Here is a 22,591-nt window from a genome sequence, read left to right on the forward strand (position 1 = left end):
ATCAAAAATAACTTCTTTCCTCCAAAAAGCAAATAATTGTCTCAGAATTTGTTCCATTCAAGCGCCAATTTTTAATTTTGGCAGGAACACTAAAGCGGTTTGGAGGACATCTAAAACTTACTGCATTACAATTGTTGTTTACTTTGTAAAATAACATGCTTCATTTGATTAGCATCATCCCCTTCCCCGTTTCCCCACTCCCCACATTGCTAAGGTCAAATCCTAATGCTCTAGTTAAAGTTTTGGGGGGCAGAAATCCAAACTATTCATGCAAATGCGCCATTTGGGCCTGCTTTCTTATTACTATGTTACTTTTTAAGCCATCCACTATTATAATGAAATAATAGATAACCTATTAATACATTAGAAATCTTTAAAAAAAAAAAAAATATGTTCTTCACTGGGGTAATTGCTTTCTAACTAATGTACCAATCAGTATCGTTTTGCAAAATTATTAATTTGTAAATTAAAACCAAAAATTCTCTAGCTAAATTTCTAATACTTAAACATTGAATTGTGAGAATGGGTATGATACTTCTATGTAAAACTTTGCTTTTCTGAGCGGGGGTGGGGGGTATTTCGACGCAGAAAACGTGCTTTACTGAAAATTACATGTTGTGTTAGAGATTCCACTCTTTTTGCTTCCAGTAAATGTTTCAATTATTTTAAAAGTTTAAAGTAATATTTTAATATATGCTACCTCTTAATCAATTTATTTCACTTATTTTTACCAATTTATTTTAAACCTCAAATTTAACCTATTATCGAATTACTGGCAGGTTAATGTATAGTATTTTAAGGAACAAGTATTTAGTTATTTAATTTTCATTTCTTTTTAATATGAGATATTACTACTAAATATTTCTTTCTTTTTTATATTAACTTGATTTTAATGTTTGCTAAAGTTCATGCTCTAGTAATCTATTTTACAAAACTGAATATATTAGGAAGGGCACCTTTATACTCCTAAATTCCAAGAGAATGTTTGAAATATAAACTTCCGTCTAAAATAAATGCAGAATTGTGTTCCAGTGTGCATCCCTAATTCTTACAAATTAGTTTATCAGCAATATAGCTCTGTGAATCGGACCCTGTCAGTTTTATGATCATCAAACTGCATTGTTATTTTTTATGCTAATGTTTCCATTAAAAAAAAGAAAAGAAAGAAATACGCACCAAAAAACTTGATTACAATAAGTGATGATGAAGTACAAAGCATACAATGCCTCTCACTGATATATGGAGATAATATAAAGCCCAACATTATGTGTAATCGATATATATACATTACACACATCTAAAAATATTAAGATTATCTTGATTTTTGTCTGGATATTTAAAAAATATTTTGTCCTGATTTTTGTCCAGATATTTTTTATAATATTGTGTCCTGATTTTTGTTTAAATGTCACTACAAAGTCTCACTGTATTCTTAAATGTTGAAAGTTTTTAGTTAAGAATTTTCATAGAAAATGTAGTTGTTAATAGTTTTATTGCCTGTCAATTAGTCAGATTATAAATCATATTCTTTGCACACATTGGTTAGTTTTAATTTTTCTCCCCCTTTTAGGATTTATTTACGCAGGCAGAGTTCTTTGCTGAAGAAGCAAATAAGCTGTACAAATTTGTCCGTCAATTTTCGTATCAGGTAAGTTTTAGCTATTTTATGCAAATGTTTTAAGTTTATATATTGAGCAGGTATTTTTAGAGCCAATATTTTCTGGATTGCTTTCTTTTGGAAGCGTTGTGATGTTATAGTAACCAAAATCTCCCAGTTAAAATTTTTAAATCCAGCTTGAATCAGAGCCTCTTTTAAAAGTGTTTATGCAGTTATCATTTGTACAAAACCATTTAAAAAAAAAACACACCTTTTCTCTAGCGAACAACCCCTTTTCCATTTGATTCTAAGCCATAGAATTGTCACATAGCCCAAAAAAATTCATGGGTTCATCCCATGACCTACGCTTCAGAAACTGTTCATGGAATTACCTCATATAGTATGTTATTTTTTTGTACTTTATAATATTTTAAGATAAAAATGTAACATTTATTTAAATGTAAAAAAAAATAAATAAAATGAATAAGCAAAGATAGATTACGTTGTTTCCTTCTGACTTTCACAAAGTTCAAGCTTATAAATGGAAAAAAATTGCATCACTGCAACAACACTTCATGTCATGTAGGAAAGCTGATGAATAGTCATGAAAACATCATCATTGATTCGACTGTCATTTCCATGTGGGAACATTAGCCAAACCCAATCCAAAACAAACTTTTTCCCAAGCAAATATTGATAACACAACGTTTATTCTTTAAAAAATCAACTATAATTTACTTACTAAATTTTTAATACAAAATTTCATTCACTAGCCTTTTCATACCTGTCCAATCACACCTGTTTTCATGGGAGCTTTAAGCCTTTCTACTGCTTTTCAAACTAGTTTTGCTAAAATTATCAAAACTGCTAATTACAGTGATGATTTGTGCTCCGGTATTTTACCGAATTTCGGGTATTTTTAGGTCCAAAAATACCGGAATTACGTTTTTTTTTGTTATGCTTTTATCTCCCTACCTGCGCAATTTTTTTATTATATGATACTCATCAAATATACCTGCAAGAGCCTTAAGATGGACAAATGTCAAGATAATTTATAACACCAGCTCAAAAGTAACTTTGTAACCCATTAAAAATTTAATCAAATGTACCCACAATATTTTGACTCAGAACTATTTAATACTATGGCAAAAGTGCACTTAAGTAATAGGGGTCAAAGATTCCCCCCCCCTTCCCCTCGTTCTTGCTTTGAAACTTTCAGGTATTTTTTGATGAACTCACAATCACCCCTGTAATTATATAACTTGTAATTAAAAAAAACGATTAATTTTGAAATATTTTTAGTTAGTTCTTTAAACAGTTCACTGTTTTTCTCAAGGCTTTCTGGTGCAAAATCTGTTTTGTGAAGTAAAATAGACTATTTCGATTTTTTTTAACAATACGCTTCATTACGCAAAGACAAGAAATCTAGCTTCAAACTAAAAAATACTATACTTACTTAAAAATACATTATCCTAGTATTTTTATCAACATATCCAGATATCAAAAAAGTTTTCTTTTGATTTAGAAACTGAATCTTTCATTTAGTTCAAGTGCAAAAAAAAAAAAAAAAAAAAAAAAAAAATAGATAAATAAAAAAATAAATAAATAAATAAAATTAAAAAAAAAACATAAACAAAATAGTTTATCATTTTGTGCGTAATATATGCTATACATGTTAACATTGAAAATGAATTTTAAAATTTAATTGCAAGTTATTATGAAAGTTACTTCTAAAAAACACATGAGCAAAAATTTTGTAAATTATCTTTTCAGTGTTTTAGACCCACTTTTACTTAAATGTTCTATCTTATTTAATATTGTGCTGGATTTATACCATAACTACAAATAAAAAAGTGAAACTGCTGTTTTTCACTGCTTTTTAATGGGCTGTGTTATAATTAAAACATACGATTGGTGCTGCATGAATCCATCAAACTACATTATACAGTTAAGAAAGATTTTATCCAGTTTTTTCAGTCATAACAGACTTTTTATACAAAAGTGAACAAATAACGATCTTCCAATAAGATGTTCATGGTTGAGAGAAAAATAGTATTATGACATTAGTTATAAAAATGGGCAACATTAGTAAACAAGTACAGGCATCCCTTGTGTAATATAGTACTTGCACAACATGATTTTGATATAACACATTACAAAACCTGAATTTAACGCTACTCGGTTTTGATGTAACACAAATTTTAAAAGATAGTATTTCATTTCTGTTGAATATGCTGTTAAAAAAATGTATGATATTAACTCTAAAAAGATTTTTACTTTGTTTTTATGAAACGGATACAAAAAATTTGTCTCCGGCTCAACAGTTTGGTTTACCCACTAACTTTTAAGTACTTTATTTTTCTCATCAGCCTTCTAAAAACAAAAAAGATGAAAATTATTTTGTTTCCAATACAGTGAAAGAAAATAATGTTACATTAGGATTAAAAATATGCTAAATTTGGCAAACGGTAAATTTAAAAATCTAGCCAAGCAAAACATAAAATGAAATAAATAGAATAATTCTATTTATTTTATTTTACAATTTGTTTCATTGTTGTTGCTCAGACAAACTTATTGCTACAGAAAAGCTCAGATTTTTATTCTGGTAGTATGCGTTTTGTTCTTATTGCAGAAAACTGGTAAAGTTTTTTCTTGTTGTGCATAATAGCTATTTTCTAAGGTATTTAAAAGAATGAAGTTGGATGGTTTATAGAAAATCTAATTTTGAATCAGTGGGGCTGTTGTATTAGTCCAGTCAATTTGGACAATGGAAATAACAAAAATTCTGCCTGTCAAATTTTTGTAGAGACCTTGGGTTTACCATTACAAATAAGGTACCAAAAAGTCCCCATCGATCCCATGTGTGCTAAAAAATTTAATCAGGGTCAAATGTCAAAATTTTAGGTTTTTTTGGGTTTTTCTCAAAGGATAAAATTTATTGAAAATGTACTGGAGACCAAAGTTGTAGATCTCAAAATTCTCTATAAAAATGACTTTTATTACTCAACTTATGATTTTTTTCTCTAAGACCAACCATTTCCCAGGTATTGCCTTCTCTCAATATATAGCCAGTCACTTACGGAATCCCCTCTACTTGAATTGCCTTGAATAACATCTGGCTATTCTAGTCCATGTGGCATCGTTCACGTACCTGCTGCTTTTGCTGTTAAACGTGCAGTTCGAGTGAATAAAGGAATTTATTACAAGCGTCTTCTGTTGTTTGTGCTGATCAAGTTCCAAAAAAAAAAAAAAGCCACGGTTTTGCTTTATTTGCAATAAATTTTCGACTGAAGGTGAAACTGCTGTGCTCAGTCCTGGAATGCCAACTTTAATCGATGTAAGTGTCGTGAGAAGTGATGAGTTTGCTGATTATTTTCAAAGTCAAAAGTCTGTTACAATTCATGTGGGTTGCAGAAAATCATACACCCGTAAAAGTTGAATCTCTGCAGGGGTCTGTCCAGGATTTTTCACAGGGTCCGTTTTTTGTGAAAAATCAAATAATTTTGTGAAAAATGAATTAATTTTGTGAAAAATCAAATAATTTTGCAAAAAAAAAAAAAAAAAAATGTTAAAACAAAATTTTAGAATTTAGAGATGGCACAAACTGCATCAATTAAACTTAAAGTTGAGTGTTTTCCTCTTCTATGTTGAGAATATCATTCTGGAGTGTTTTTTATATTGTTCTGGATATTTGGTGGGGGGGGGGCGCATCGCTCCCTCAAGTATCAATATTTATCTACCATTCTACATTCTGTTAAATTATACTAGAAACATTTCTGTACAGTATTTAAAATATTTGTAACAAAAAAAATAAATAAATAAAATTCAGACAAGTGTTCAGCATTTTTAACTTTTTGACCCGAGACACTCTTAAAAAGCACAGAATTTCGTTTAAAACTTATAAATTCCGTGATTTTAACAAAAATAAAAAGATATTTTAATTGTTTACCTCTTAACAAAGCGTAATAAACATCAAAAATTCGAAAAACATGCTTCACATAGCGGATGCAAAGAGATCGCAGTTCTCAAAGTGAAGGCATCAAAAGTAAAAAAACGGCTTGTAAAAGAAATATTTTTGATAAAATTATTTTAAAATTGCATTTTAGAGTCCTATGATAAACATTTCATTAATATCTGTGGACACAGTTGAAAAAAAAAAAAAAAAAAAAAAAAATTAAACCATCTATATCTATCCTCATAAAATAAAATGGAATTTTGCTTTAAAAATTTGAAATGAGATTTCTAACAAAAATAATAAGACTTTTCGATTTATTTGCATCCTAATAAAGCGAAGTTTGCTTGAAAAAATAACAAAATATGATTCTCATATCGGATGTTAAAAGATTGCATTTTTCAAAGTGTAGACATCTAAAGAAAAAAAAACGGTAATTAAAAGAGTTGATTTAAAGTTAATCATCCTTGTTAGCATCGAAAAATCAAAACCCATATAATTTTCTCCCAAAATAACAGTTAAACATCGCACCGCACCTTAAAAACGCAAATATTGAAAAGCTGGTAAAATGATGAGAATTTTTTCTATTCAACTCATTATAAAGGTTCAACGCCAGACTCTAAGTGGTGATAATTTTGAAGTTGGTAACCCTATCTGAAGCGATCATATTTTCCCCCCACCTTTACTATCCCTTTGCAGTTCTAAGTTCATTTCGCAGATATATATTATTATTGTTAATTAAATCATGAGTAGGGAGAAAAGTGCTTACCAACGCCTTTTCAGAAAAGTTTACAACAACACCGCTGCTAATTAGCTGTGATAAAACAAACAACAAGCATTATATTTATTTGGCAGTAGCAATTATTTATCGTTTCCAGGAGCATCGCAAGAGTGCCATTTTTTTTTTCTTTTGCAAAATTAGACGATTTTGTATAAGCTGATCCCTCTAATTTGACTTCAGAAAAGGTTCCAAAAAATATCGGTTTATACACAGAAATATGCGTTATTTTGCTTTCACATTTACTCTTTCAATAAACAATTTGTGAAATATCCGATCTTGTTTAACAGAATTATGTGAAGGGTCCGTTTTGGTTGTTCGGTATTTTGTGAAAGGTTCGTTTTGGTTGATTGGATTTTTGTGAAGGGTCCATTAACGGACCCAAATATCCTCTGGCCAGACCCCTGCTCTGCAGCAAAAAGATAACGCGAGGATGAACAGGCCAGTACTTCAAAAGTAAGTCCACCTCGTACTTGAGCGCAATTAAGTGAATCTGATTCCAGCTTTTGTTTTAAAAAACACTGCTTATTTTGTGGCGATGAAGATGACGAAGAGGCTTAGAAGAAGAAAGCGCAGAATTATCGCAGAAAAATTTATAAAGCAGCGACTAAATCATACTCAAAATTAATACATGCAAGGACAGCTTTTGACACCTCATCAGAACGTTCTTTAGCAAAGTTGAAAAGGGATTCTTTGAATGTAAGTATAGAAACTTAATGAATTTTTCTGCTATAATTCTGCACTTCCTTCTTCTCAGCCTCTTCATCTGCTTCTTTGCCACAAAACAAGCAGTGTTTTTTATAACAAAAGCTAGATTCAGATTCACTTAATCACGCTCTAGTTACAAGGTGAACTTACTTTTGAAGCACTGACCTGCTCATCCTCACGTTGTCTTTTTACTGCAGAGATTCAACTTTTCCAGGTGTTGATTTTCTGCAATCCACATGAATTGTATCAGACATTTGACTTTGAAAATAATCAGCAAACTCATCACTTCTCATGACACTTACATCATTAAAAGTTGGCATTCCATGACTGACCACAACAGTTTCACCTTCAGTCAAAAGTTTATTGCAAATAAAGCAGAATTGTGACATTAAAAAAAAAAGATCAGTACAAACAGTAGACGCTTGTAATAAATACGTTAATTCTCTTGAGCTGCACGTTTAACACTAAAAGAAGCAGGTACATGAACGACGCCACATGGACTAGAATAGTCAGATGTTATTCAAGGTCATGCAAGTAGAGGGGATTCTGTAAGTGACTGGTTGTCAGTATGCAATATCTGGGAAATGGTTGGTCTTAGAGAAAAAACCATAAGAACCATTTTTATAGAGAATTTAGAGATCTACAACTTTGGTCAGAGGTAGTGTTTCAATAAAACTTACTGTTTTCAAGAAAAATCCAAAAAACCTAAAACTTTTACCTTTGACCCCAAATAAGTTTTTTAGCACACATGGGATCGATGGGGACTTTTGGCACCTTATTTGTAATGGTAAACCCAAAGTCTCTACAAAAATTTGGCTCTTTCGGAATTTTTGTTATTTGATCACTATTTTTGAAATTGATCGGACTATATGGTTTGGTTGTTAGTTTTGGTTTTTAGTGTTTTATTTAACTAAAATTTCATCTATTATAAAATTTGCACCTTAATAGTCATTTTTTTCAAATCTGGACAAAGTGAATGGCGGCCTGATAGTTGAGACCTTTTCAATTTTCCTGAAACTTTCAGGATGTTTTACTAGCATTGTGATAAGAAAAAGTGAAGCTTCTTTCCCCTCAAATTTGACTTGTTGGCCCTCGAGTAGAGGTCAAAGTTTTAGTTCGCGGAAAAATAGAGCTAAATATACGATTGCTTTGCTTCAAAAGCAATGAGTGAACCAAGCATTTTAAAGATGGTTACTAACTTGATACTAGGCATATGCTAGTGTAAATATTTTGGTGACTCACTCATGGATTTGAGGGCAAAGGTCAATTGAAAATGCTACTTTTTTTACTATTTTTTTTCCCTTGTTTGGGCCCGGATATCTGCTAAAGCCATGAGTAACCCTTGGAAATAAGTACATGATTTAACTACTCACCACAGTATAGTACTGAGAAAAACATAAAATAGCATTGGATTCTCTTAGCTTTAGTAGTTACACGGTCTCAAAATCGATGATTTTTAAAAAATTGCCAAGTTTAGAGGTCGATAGCTTTGTACGTGATGGGTCTTCAACTTTGATACACATCTGTAGTCATAGTTCGAGTGATGTAGTTTAAGGTCCAGGTTAGAAATCTGTGGCAACTAATCAGTTTTTTTTAATTATGCAGTCTTAAAGTTGATAACTAAAAAAAAAAAATCAAAGTTTTAGGTCAAATTACTTTTATGCCCGAGTCAATTACTTTGAGCAAGAGCTGTAATTATACTCTATGTGGTGTAGTTTTAAATCCATGTAAGAAAACAGTGAGATCCAATCATCTTGCTTGATTAAGCGGTCTTAAAATTGATGATTTCAGGGCAAAAGAGTTTTTTCACGAGTTTATATGCGTGCTACTCAAAGTCTTACGAGCTCAAACTCACATAAATACCAGAACCAATCAACAGCCAATTGTACCTTAAGCTCTCAAAATTTTATGCTTCCAGTTTAATTATTTTTTCTGCAACCTTTACCTCAACATGGCAATTTGTCTCACAAAGCTGATCCGCCATTTTGGGGCACTATTTTTTGGAGATCCTAGATCTTCATGATTTGAATCTCGAAAGCTGAAAATTTGCCATAGGTTAGTTTCAAAGACATCTCTACACCTCTATAAAATTTCATCCTATTTGGGGATGATCGAGCGAGGACAATTTGAAAAATCAGGTCAATTGACGTGGAATCACTCATATATAACATTGGGACAATTCTCATGAATCTTTTATTATTTTTGACTTTATAATGATCATAAATTAATGCCCAACTTCCAAGATCCGAATCCTGAGGATCTAAGATCTCCAAAATATAGTGCTCCAAAATGGAGGATCAGTTTTGTGAGACAAATTGCCATGTTGTGGTAAAGGTTACAGAAAATTTTATTACACTGAAAGCATGAAATTTTGGGATCTTAAAGTAAATTTGGCTATTGATTCATTCTAGTACTTATGTGAGTTTGAGCTCATAAGATTTTGATAAAATCCTGAAAAAATGCTCTTTTATATTGAAATCATCATTTTTGAGACCGTTTAATTAAGCAAGATGATTAGATCTCATGGTTTTCTGACAGAAATACAAAAGGTCCATCCATCAAACATTTCCAAAACAAAACTTGCACAGTTTCATTCTAAAGTAAAATCAGCATGTTGCTCTACTGGTAAAATATTTGTTTTTCAATAGAGCTTCCAAACTCCAGAGGGAATTTTGTATGTATATGTATGTAAGAGAAATAGACTAGGGTGGTAAAATTTCTAATTTTTAAAGGGTGCCAAGAATTGAAAAAGTTTGAGAATCCCTGTTCTAATGAAAGTACTAATTATCAAGATTTATTACCCGTGTTTTACTCATTTAAACTTTAAAGTATTGTTGAAAAACTTCCCCCTGTACATTTTTAGTAAGCCTAAAAATCTGCCCCTCATACAGAGCAGATTTTCTAACGTGACATGATCAGACTTGACTACTTGCTGTTAAAGCTGCATTTTTCAAAATGAAATATAAGTATTCTAGCTTGTAGCTGAAGGTATAAGAAATACAATGATATCCTATTTACCTTAAAATAGGTTAAAATAAAAAATACAAAAATGAAGTTATAAAACCTTTTGACGCTTTCTCCATTCTCCCCTCATCAAAAAATATTTTGCGTTTGTGTTAAGGAAAAAAAAGTTTCATTGTGTTTGCCACTAACAAGTGACCCTAGGCTAAGGTTTATTCAATATCCGAAAATTCGGGAGCATAAGTAACTTCAATATGACGCAGGGTGCACTAGTTTAGGTACATGAAAAAAATGTGGGCAAAATTTCTTTTTGTCAATTTGATGTACCTATGTTTCTAGTATTGAATATTTTAAAGGTTTTAAGGTGTCAGTTAAAGTCATGATCATACCACAACACAATACTGTGATTGTTTAGCGAGAGACAATTTGTACATTTGAAAAACATTACTTTTTAAATGGAAGAGAGCAAGAGTATCATTGTACCTAAATCATCAAATATATTTTTAATTTGGCTAGTAAAAAGTGCAAATATTTGATGCACACTTAGATGATTTCTATATGTGTTCCCTTGTAGGGGTCATCTGATAAAAACGTGGAATTCTTAGTGGTAACAAGCACACATAACTCATGATCACTCTTTGTTCATCTAGCATCTGTGCTCAAACCCACCGAAATAGGATTGCTTTCACAAAGTTAGATAAATAAATAATAATAATGAAAAACAAAGGAAGAGTGCAGGAATTTTGACCATCCAGACTTTTGAAAATGAAACAGTAATTTTTTTTATGTATAAAGAATAACTTAAAATTTTTTTTAAAAATTGTGTAACCATAACTATTGGCAAGATGTCCTCTAATTGGATATAAAAATTTAAGTGTGCAAAAAAGTGATGCAATCGTGTTATGTACTAAAAATTTAATCTGCAGCAGCTACGGAAATTATGAAACACTACTTAATTTTTGTATTATATTTTTAAAATGAAGTATTTAAAAAGATATATTTTTCACATTGCTGTTATTGTGTTGTAAGAATTTGCTGTCCTTTGTTAACTTGACTAGGAACTCCAGTTTTATACCTAAATGTTCCAATTTTTATACATTCCTCATTGATCTTTTATAATAACTCCCATAAATTTTTCCAAGCTTTAAGTGTTGAGACTATAAATCTGTTGAATTAGGTTTTGCTCCTTCATTTAAATAACCTGATGTCCACCTACTGGAAAAGCTACATTTAATTTTTTTTAGGTTATATAAACCAAGCTCTTGTAATTTGTTTCAACTTGAGTAGATATTAGTCACAAAATTGTTTTGTACTGTTTTCCCTAGTTATATTTTTTCATTAATTCAAAAATAAATATTGTATATACTTACATAAATGTCCTTCCTCTTACTTTGCGGTGGAAAATCAGAAAAAATTCAAAAAATGTGAATAAGTCAAGCCCTGACTTTTTGAAAACACCAGGAATGTTTTGCCATGCTTTTTGAAACTAAACCTTTTAAAAAGAAGGAAAATGTAATGTAATGAACATTCTTATAATGGAAAAAGCTTGATTATATTTTTGCTAAAAAAAGGGTTCATTTCTGTGATTGCAATTTTTGTAACGAGTTCGCTTGGGCGTTTACAGGGTTGTTACTTGTTGCTTTTATTTGCAATTTATGTCAAGAAAGTTTTGTTCTGTAGCAATATCATTCATTTTTTGAAATGACCTTTAATTTCAATGTGACCAACAATCGAAGGAAAAGTTACAAACACGGCAATTTCTCACTTTTTGCGTAGCCAGCCTTTTATTGTAATTATATGGTCTTTATTTCAGTCAGACCATGTGACATTTTAGCAGAATGTGTGAGTATTTACTTCTTTAGCATTTGTTTGAAAGGGTTGGACTATAACCGAGAAAATTTTCATGTTTTCTAGTGTTTTTTTTTCAAAGCATTGCCCTGTAGAAAATTTCAAATTCTGCAGAATAATCCATCTCCCCAAGTTTTAACCTCATTTTGTGTACTCAATTCCCAATCTATACACTAGTATGCGGGTCATTCCATGCGAAATGAGCAAATCAGCTGTGGCTGGCATGTCACAGATTTCAATGAAAATTTTTATTTAGGTAAACCATGTATATCTATGAGGGAATGCAAAGTATGGAAGTTCAAAAACTGTTTGTTGCTTTGTTATTGAAATTAGAAGTTAATGCTTACGCTAAGCCTAAATTTTCAGAGTTCATTGCTGCAGTTTGTGACTCAATAACTCCATAAGTTATAAATGTACAGTTAAAAAATAAATATTTCCGCATTCTATAAACAAATCTCTATTGGGAAAGAGCAAAGTAAAATTTATTCGGATCTTTTTTTGAATCTGAGATATTAACAAAGATTGAAATTTTGCCAATTTACTTCAGATTTCAAATCACTCTTCTAGCTCTTTTAATGAAAAAATAACAGTAAAAATGATGCAGATTGAAAAAGTATCTATAACTAACTATCTGCTCTAATTTAGTAATTGTTTATGAATTTCTTGATAAAGAAATTGTACTTTAAAAAATCGAAAATTTCCGAAAATTTCATTTTTTCCTCTATTTCAGATGTTTTTTTGAAGATGAGGGAATGCTCTAAATTTACCAAGTCTTTTTACGTAACATATTGAAGTGTCTTTTAGATGCTATCAAATTTTGATCATTGGAATCAGCGTATTTTTGTCACTAGATTAACTTGAAATAAGGCAAAATTTCATTAGTTAGTTCTTTTTATTGTTAGTTTAGCAAAACTAACCATTTCTTTCGTGTTTCATTTTCTCAAAAGCATGTTTATGAAGTACTTGCTAAAATGTACATTTTTTTAAAATCGAAATAAGTATTAGATATACTTGCTTTTGCATCATTGAGTCGTTTATTTAGTTTTTTTGAATTCTCGTGATTTCACATAAGGGTCTATCCATACAGGTTCAATACAGTATAAACTACTCATTCATGTTCAAATATTTCTAAGTTATAAAATTAAAATAATTATTTTGAAAATTACAATATGTTTTTTCAGTATAATGTATTATATAGGGCACAATATACGTAATTTAAGAAGGTGCAATGAAGTTTTAGCACTTTTTATTTCTGTTTTAGTGTATAAATTGACTAGCAAAATCGCTAATTTCAAAGACCTGTATCTTTTTTACAAACCAAATATAAAAAACAATATGTATAACATGTATAGTACTTGAATGGAATATTCAATTGGCCAAGAAATTTTATTTTTAATTCCATCCCCTTTTGGTTTACAGACGTCTATTTTTGTCATTTTCCCGATTTTTGAGGGGCTGTAATCTATAAAGGGTGCACAAACATACAGCAACAGTTACATATTCTTTTTAGCATGGTTCCAGTGATTAGTTTTTGCTGTATTTCATTTTGTGTTTCCGTCCCCTACGCGAGTTATCCCCCTTTGAAATGAGTAAAATTTTTACATTTGACCCTGAACTTTAACCTGTTGCCGTATATTTTAACTATTAACTTACAGCTATGTAACTCAGCATGTAAGACTATCAATTTATGCACTTTAGCATCAAAGCGTTGAATTAACTGTCATAAATGTAATTCAAATAGATTTGGGCCAAAATGCAAAGATCTAAAAGTCTCATTTTTGACTACGAAAATCACTTTTGATGACCTCTAAAAAATCAAAGGTCCAGTTGAGAGAAAAAATAAAAGTGATTTTAAAAATCTTTCATATCCAGCTTTTAGGGATATGAATTTCAAAAAAATTAAAAATGGTTGAGCGCACCCATCCGTCGAAGCTGTATGGATTGACCCATAAAACAAAGAAAATGCTATTTTTCTGAATTTTATTTTACGTTTGGAAATCAAAAACCAATTTCGAGTTTCTTCAAGCAAAACACAGCTCTATATTCTTGTAAAATTTTGAAGTTGTCTGAATTTTCCCTCATTTGAATTTTTGTGTCTATGTGAAGGGGAAAATCATCATTTTACAAAATGTCACTAAGTTTAAAACTGATTTTGAAGACAAAGGAGTTAAAATACAACTTCAAAAGTAAGGTATTTCTTTTATGATACTTAACACATTATTGGGTCTTAATTTCATCAAAGCTAATGCATTCCTTAAAGATTGAGATTTAAAAAATAATGCTTAATTATGAGAAAATTGAAAAATTTTCAGTTTTTGAAACTCAGTTAAAAGTTAACTATAATAACTTTGAAAATTTTATTGACATCAGATTAATTACCCTATTCCATAGATTGCAACAACAGAACTTTTATGTTTTCATTAAATAGTTAATAAGATACAAGCCTTCAAAAATGCAACCTTTAGCATTTATGAGAATGCTCTTCAATTTGACCAATTTTCAATCGCATGTAACTATTTAAATAAAAAATTTTAAGCAAAAATATTTTAGATATTTTATATAGGCATAAAAGGAACCTGTATACCAAATTTCATAAAAATCTGTTACCATGCGTCCACCATTTTTTTGCGAATTTTGCTCATTTCATATGGAATGACCCGTGTACGATAAATAAAATAAACGTATGGGGGCATATAATCAAAGAATAAATAAGTAAACATTTGAATACATACAATTAGTTTGTGCTGGTCAAGTTAAATTTTGTAAATCAATTCATGATAACTATATTTATTGTAGGTTCCTGGTGGAACACATAAAAATGAGTTGCTTGAGTTTCTCGATAAAGTTCCAACATTTGTGCAGCAGCTTCAATTTACTGTAAAAAACCCTACGGTTGGAAAAGCAGCTACTTTTACGAAGGTAAATATTTTACTCTCTCTATATAATAAACAGGGCTCCCAACTTAAAATGGGACATTTTTTCCTAAAAGTCCCACTTTTAGTTTCAAGTCCCTAAATGTCCATTTCTTCAAAATCTGTTCCTTTAAAATTTCAGTTTCATCTTGGAATTTCCCTGTAACCTCTTTTATCAATTTGCAATTTTTAAAGCAAAAAATAATTGTATGTCTTGTTCATATTCCTGCTATTGTATAAGGGGCCTTTCAAATGAAACCCGGTCAATATTGTAAAGTAACAGTGATGATTTTACTAACTCAAAAATAGTTGCCAAAACTGCTGGCACATTTATTCCTTTGCGACATTAGTCGGTCGATTCCATCTTTGAAGAAGCTAGTAGGATGCTGTCGGCTCTAAGCCTAGATCAAGTCACATACTTTGTCGTCCGTTGTGAATTGATGTTCGCAAATAGCTTGTTTCAGAGGTCCAAAAGCATGTGACCCATGAAAGTCACACGATGAAAGGTCTGGACTTGTACTGTGGATGTTCCAGTGTTTCCCACCAAAACTGCTGCAATGTCGTCTTCACTGCATTGGCTATTTGTGGGCACCTTTGGACAACACGCCTGGCCATTTTGGTTCTGTAAAGTGGCTTGATAACATTGGGCATTGATGGGGATTCCCTATTCCAGGAACTCGATAAGCAATGGGCCCTTGTGATCAAAAACAAGGATATGATCTGTAGTCGACGATAACTTGTGTGACCACCTTCTCTTTTGGTGGGAAACCACACTGTCGCTGTGTAACATCAAATGTTGCTCATGTGTCAGTCTCTCTACTCTACCAATAGATGGTGCCTCCATGCACAGGGCCCAATTTAGAAATTTTAAGACTGTAAGCACACCCTTGGCTAGCAGAACCGAAGAACGTGCTCAATTGCACCTCTTTTTGTCATTGCAGAGGTTCCCATCCCCCCCCCCAAATGGAGTACTGTCCAAAAAAAAAAAAAAAGAAATCCGCCCCCCCCCCCAAATCAGTGGTGCAATCTACCATTGATTTTTTTTTAGGTTGACCCCATTGACATTTGCATGGCTATAGGCTGCAGCAAATCGAAGATGTAAATATATATATATGTTTTGATAATGTCACTGAATATCTTAAACAGTCTTTTCCTGCTCCTAACTGGTCTCCAATTGCTTGCTAAAAGAAAAAAAGTGCTTTTTTGAGGGAGGGGGGTGTACCTGCACAAAAATAAGTTTATCACCTTCCATCAAGATTTTATCTACTTGACCAGGCCATTCAGGAATGCTCAGTCAGCTGCATGTATGTTGTAAGTTGCATGTTAAGTATTGCTGATGTAAACTAACTAAATAGCAATAAAATGTTGTTTTGATATTATGGATACAAAAGTGACAACTCACAACAGGCTCTGGGCCCAGCTAACCAAGTGCTAGTCAATTTACCTGCTCTCAATAAAGATCAACAGCTCGGTATTTGTAATTTGAAACTTACATAAATAAACAATTACAAAAGAGTCAGGAACAAAATAAATGCCTTAAGCAGTAATATTGAGCTCCGTACCAACATGAAGTTACATCTGAGTGGTCTCATTCTAAGCTGTAGATGTCACTCCAGATAGTTTCTCACTCCATGAGAGAGAGTTTGTTTTAACAAGGTTTATAAGTTCAGCAAAAACTGAGTCAACAGTACAATTAAATTTTTAAACTTACACTAAAATAAAAAATATTCAGAAAAATTTTGTAATGCAAAACAAATAAAACATTCATTATGAGGTTTTTTTTTGTAATCCCCCCCCCCAAGCTAGGGCTAGCCCCCCCTAGCTTCTCGGGCTTACACTTTAATCAGGCCCTGTCCATACACGCAGTTAAGTGACACCCTCTAACGTCTAATTTGAAGTTAGACGCACTGTCCGGGTTTCATTTGAATAAACCTTATAATTCAGCTTTTGAATATAATACAAGGGCACAATAGCAACTTTTAAACTGTTAACAGTATTAACATTCATTCAGCATGGTTTCTTGTACCAGGCAAAAGTATTTTTTACTTGCAAAATCATTTTTCAGCTAACCCAAAAAAAAAAAATTTTTTTTTTGGTAAAAATTTATATAAAGTAAGCTGAAAAAACTATTTTAAAATCAATTAGTAATTATTTTTTATAATCTTTAACCCATTGATATCCAATCTAAATCCCGTGTGATGGTCAAATATTATGAGAGACAAAATAAACAAATATCATCTGGTTACATTGTGAGGAGATAAGGTAAGCCCAAAAGGTAAACCCCACTCAAGGTAACCTTATCTTCAGGTAAGCCTTACTCTGGGTGAAAACATCTCATTTGAGTTCTAAGCTATTCAAGCATATACAGGCATGCCTCTTATTCAAAGGTTAAATTGCTTCTTTAACATATTATCAGAAAATGTCCTACCTCTTTCTTAATAGGAAAAATGGCTAATCTAGAGAAAACATAATTCATGCACATTTTGTCAACACACCATGTAAACCCATTTAATAGTAAATAATTTAATTTAAAAAACCAATTGCATAAAAATTTTAACTTTATGAGTTTGCCCTTTTTGCCTTTTACCCTAGGCCTAGGTAAATACCCAAAAACTGGGTACTTTAGAGAAAAAAAGTAAAACGGTGAATAAATCATAAATTTTTATCTAAATACAAAATAAAATGTATAAAATAGATACATAAATTTGTAGTATACAGTTTATACAATTTGTTATTGAAAAATTTGATGAAATTATTAAAATATACATTGAATCAACTCGCAGTCCAAAAAAAAAAAAAATGTTGGTGGTTCAATTCACCATGCAGATTTTAAACCCAATGATGCAAGGAAATAATCTGAAACAATCCAACCTACTTGATGGTTTACCTTTGGTTCATGAAGGACAGAAGCATTTGAAATTAGACAGTACAGTAGACCCTTGTTTTACGCAGGGGTTACATTCTACGGAAAAGCGGCGTAAATTAAGACTTAGTGCTAAAACAGGGGTAAGGTTCCATAAAATAATATATATAATAAGTTTAACATGTACTTATTCCGATACATATGCATGTTGTGCATAAAAAAACATGAATTAACTTAGTGTTTATAAAGAAGAGCTGGTCATGACATTCTTTTGGTAGTTATTAATTATTTTTCTCTGTAGTTCTTTGTGGGGCATTAACACTTTCATGATCACTCGCATCATTTCCATGGCAGGATCTTTCTTTGCTAATAAATAGGAAATATCATTTGTCATTGTCAAGAAATGACTCAAAATTTTCAGTGAAAAAGCGTTTGATTGTGAGTTACTAATGTCAGTATCCTTGTTGGTTTCAATATCTTTTGCCACTTTTAAGAGTTTTTCTTCCAGTGAGTTCTGAATTGTATGATTTTAATAACTTGACTTCTGGAAAGAGCCCTGGAACCAATGGCAAACAAATTTTATCTGTGGTCCAAGCTCATTTATTAGCACTTTAAAAAGCAGTTTATTACTTTTATCTACAATCTTAGAAATTAGGATTTTGAAAGAATGGAAAATTTTGCATATTTGCATTGTCTGAACCGCATGAAATTAAACAAAGATGTCAAATCTTAAACTGCATAAAATGAAGCTGCATAAAACAAGGGTCTACTGTATTCAGCTGAAGACAGTATAAGATTGTTCATCATAAGAGTGTGGGAAAATTAAGAGAGCATGAGTTTACTAGTATGGTGGAGAAGTTTATGAGGAACAAGTGCCAAAGTAGCTTAGCACATTTTAAATGCATTAGTTACATCTACTGCAGAAGAAAGAACATTCAGCATTTTCAGTTAGATTCACAGTAAGAAAGTAAAAAATATACATTTATATTACAGAGTGGCTAAGCTCAAATATAACACAGGGGAACAGTGATTTTGGTGCTGGGTTTTTTGGAACTGATTTTGAAGGAATTTGGTACCCTGAGTTCAAGTATGACATCAGTTCAGCATTGAGCTTCATCCCAGAAGCTCAAATTTCTAAGATATAACATTTACTTATTATACACAAACGATTATAAATAAAACTGGTTACATAACATTACGATTTATACATAAAACTGGTTAAAGTTACATACATAGATCAAATAAAACATAAAATAGGGATTTTTTATTCCTATTGTATTTTACAAATAATAAGAGATTGATTACCAAACAGTCCAATTAAGCTTTTTGACATGGGTCCCTAATTTTTAAGAGCCTTAAAATGACTAAAATTGTAGTAGTCTTACTTAAGAAAAGAAAATGAAGGTAAAGTTAAGTTTTCTCCTTTATTTATTTGCCTTTTTTATGTGTACTTAAGTGTGGGGTACTCTGGCTCCCAACAAATATTTTGAACAAGTGGTAAAACACCTCAACACCCCTGAAATTGTGGTTCCCCATTAATGTTTATATTTATAAGGTTTGACTTCAGAGAAACCCCCAAAAAATGTTTATTTCGGGTCACCCACTATATTAATAGGGACCTGAAAAGTACTGTATACAAATATCCAGCTCATCGCGCAAAGCGAATATATGCAAACCAAGAACTTACAATTTGACCTTAACTTGTTGAAGTGTTATTACTAAACTTGTCAAACTTTTACTGCATCTGGTGAATTTTCCTTTAAGTTACTAGACTGCTGGCTGACAATAGGATAAATATGCCAGAAGCAATCCTTGTTTAAGCCTAAATTTGCTTTAGAAGTGTGCAAAATGGAGTTAAAACTGCTCATTTTGGGTAAAACAGCAGCACTTATCTAAAAAAGTAGAGCTGGATCTTCATGGCATGAACACATTCACAAAAATGTTAATGATCCGAAAAAGCCGTTCATTGATATTATAAATTGAAAAAAAAATTAACACCAAAGGCCCTAAAATTGAGCCTTATAGAACACCTCTTAAAATAACAGTCCACTGAGAATGATTACCCCTACTTCTTTTTGTGTTCAACCCCCCCCCCCCCCCACTAAATAATTTTACTTGGTGGAAAAAAGACAAGAATAATGTCCAGAAATGCAGTTATTGTACTGAAACTAAGCTACCTTTAACTCATCTCTTTTATTTTTGAGGGAAAATAAAATGTTTGTTGATAAAATGTACTGGATACTTATGTTTTTGAATATTGAAGTATTTAGCTACTCGAATTTTTTTTCCATTTGATTGAATTTTTTTTTTTTGGATGCATCTTTATTGATTATTATTATTTTTTAAAAATATAGGTAGATAATGTAATTCAAGAAACTAAGAATTTAATGAATGTTATCTCAAAAGTTGTTACAACTTGTCTTCTTTGTGCCACAAAGGTAACTTTTTTTCATGTTCTTGAATACAAAGTGCTAATCAGACTTTTGTTTCCTGAATGATAATATTTCTGATTGTGGAAGCTAGATTTGTACAGTTGAATGTTTCATTTTATCACAATTATTCAAAAAGTATGATTTCAATTGCGGCAGTTCTCTACACATTTTGTTATAGCCAAGTGTGAGTAATCTCCGGTTTAATTAGTACCAAGATGCTTGTATTCTTGTTACGTATTCAGGTATTTTTGGGTATCAAAACAAATTGTAAAATTTAATATGTCTTATCTGCGTAACTTACATCTATATTTGGTACGGCTGCTTCAACATGATGGAGTAATAAAAGATTTTGAGTCGTTATGAAAATACCAAGCTGGTACTTATGTACAAAATGCTTGGAACTTTTTCAAAAATATTAGGTTCTTTTTATTCAACTCACAATAACCCCTGTTATTAGTTTTGTGAAAATATGGCCTAAAACTACATTTAAAGTGTTGAAAAGAAGACCAAAAAGATAGATAATTGATTTTCTAGGAGGGTTGTCTGAAAGTAAATCTTCAAGGCAAAATTACTCAGTTATTATGGAAGAAAATATTAAATACATGTTGCAAATGTGGCATTTTTTTCTCAACATAATCTCAAAAGGTGGAGACACTTATCTCTGCATGTAATTTGAACATTCACAATGACTCTCAGCCTCACCAATAAGCAAATTGACTGATTATAGATTAATCTGAAGAAATTAATCAGCCGATAAATTATAATGATAATGAGTTTTAAACAATTTTTCCATCCCCCCTTTTTTTTACAATTTTGAGTTTTCAGAATAAGATAAGAGTAGATTTCTGTTAGCAGTAGCTGTGATTTTTTAATCAGTCATTTCTCAAAAGGTAACCAGGGTCTGACAAATCCTGGGTATCAGGTTGCCCGGGTGACTTAACAAAATACCTTTGCAACTATTTCCTTCAGAACAACTATCTTTCAAAAGCTATGTTCCCCTAAATTTTCCTATAAACTCTGAGAAATAATTTGTCCAACTCCTAAAATTTTTTCAGATTCCTTAGAATCGCCAGTTTTTTTTGCCAGTTTCCGCTAACAACATTTTTGATGAGTAAAAACATAGCAATTTAAAAACTGAACTGAAATGTGTAGCATAATTGCATGTTTAATCATCAAATGTAATAACTGAAAAAACAAAAGAAATAGTTTTGTTTTGCACACACAGAGAGCACATGACCCAACTTCGTTCCCAAGCCTTGAGGTTCTTTTGGCTCAGTGGTTAAGTACTGGGTAGCTTCATTTAGTAATCACCCTACCATAGTGTGTATTTGGTCAATATGTTGTATTTAAAGTAGATCCTAGGGCAGGCAAAGTCTTTTGTAGGTATTTTATTTAACGTTTTGACTAAGAGAGGATGTAAACCTTATCCTTAAAGTACTTTCAGCCTAAGAACTATAACAGGTTATTTTTTTAGCAAAAAATATGAAACGTGTTGTCCAATGGCTGCATGATTGTAGGGTTAATCTGCTTTTGATAGATGCCTGTATATGTCTAAAAATCATCATAAAATGTCATACATTTATGCACTGCCAATTTTAAAAGTAAAGACTAACATAAGAAATGCACTGTTTAATGATTTACCAGTTTCAGGAAATGCATAGCCTATGAAGGCCCTTGTACCAGAAAACCCAATAGAACCAACCAATTAAGGAGAAAAATCAAGAAGTTATTTCTGAGGTCAAAAGAGCTCTAAGGGAATATTCTCTTCCAGTAGAATATTTTCCAACTGATTATTACCAAGAATTTTACTTTCCTCTCCTGTGAATGCTCATAATCACTCAAATTGATAAGGATACAACCATTTCTTTCAAAAATTTCTAATTTATTCTCAGGTGTTTGGCTATTAACACGCAGATGTTCCAATCGAACTATTCGAAAACTTGACATCATGCAAGAGAAACATTATACTGATGTGTAAAATATAAACCCTGAAAATTTCAAGACTCAATTTTTTACTATATATGTGTGGAGGATAGTAATTTATAACTTTCATAATCTCTGAGCTCATAAAACAATTTCAGTTGAATATCTTAAACACTTCAAAAGATATTACTGACTGATCTCCTCATGCACATTTGATGGAATTTTTACTGGAAAGTTAACTCTCAAGTACTTCCTTTATGGCAGAGCAAATGGGCATGTATTTCACATGAAAAAATGTTGAGCACTGAAAACATCCGCATACTTTTGGCTCTATAGTGTTAGTGTATGTTACTGTTCAGTTCTGTATTTTGACAAAGTCATTTGTCGAATGTTTTTGGATCCATAAGCTCATTTCTTTACACTGAGAAAAAGGTTCCTTGAAAGCCTGAAACATGCATATGTAATTTCTTGCAAATTTGCCTGTTTATAATGTTTATTTTCTTTTACAATGACCCCTAATTTTATCATCTGTGCAGAAATTTTGCCTAATTATGTTCCTTCCAACTCTCCTTTGCTTAAGAGTATACATTTATCTAATTTTTTAATGCATATGAAAT

General features: G+C 31.4%; 1 protein-coding gene across 1 annotated transcript in view; it reads left to right on the plus strand.

The window, feature by feature from the left end:
* Positions 1–22,591, plus strand: part of LOC129219218 (alpha-catulin-like) — a 125,250-nt gene that overhangs the window by 101,775 nt on the left and 884 nt on the right. The window contains exons 14-16 of the mRNA XM_054853543.1: positions 1,571–1,648; positions 14,641–14,763; positions 19,974–20,057. Of these exons, the coding sequence (XP_054709518.1) occupies positions 1,571–1,648; positions 14,641–14,763; positions 19,974–20,057 (285 nt within the window). The remainder of the gene's footprint in view (positions 1–1,570; positions 1,649–14,640; positions 14,764–19,973; positions 20,058–22,591) is intronic.

This window comes from Uloborus diversus, chromosome 3 (assembly GCF_026930045.1).
Source record: "Uloborus diversus isolate 005 chromosome 3, Udiv.v.3.1, whole genome shotgun sequence".
Lineage (NCBI taxonomy): Eukaryota > Metazoa > Arthropoda > Arachnida > Araneae > Uloboridae > Uloborus > Uloborus diversus.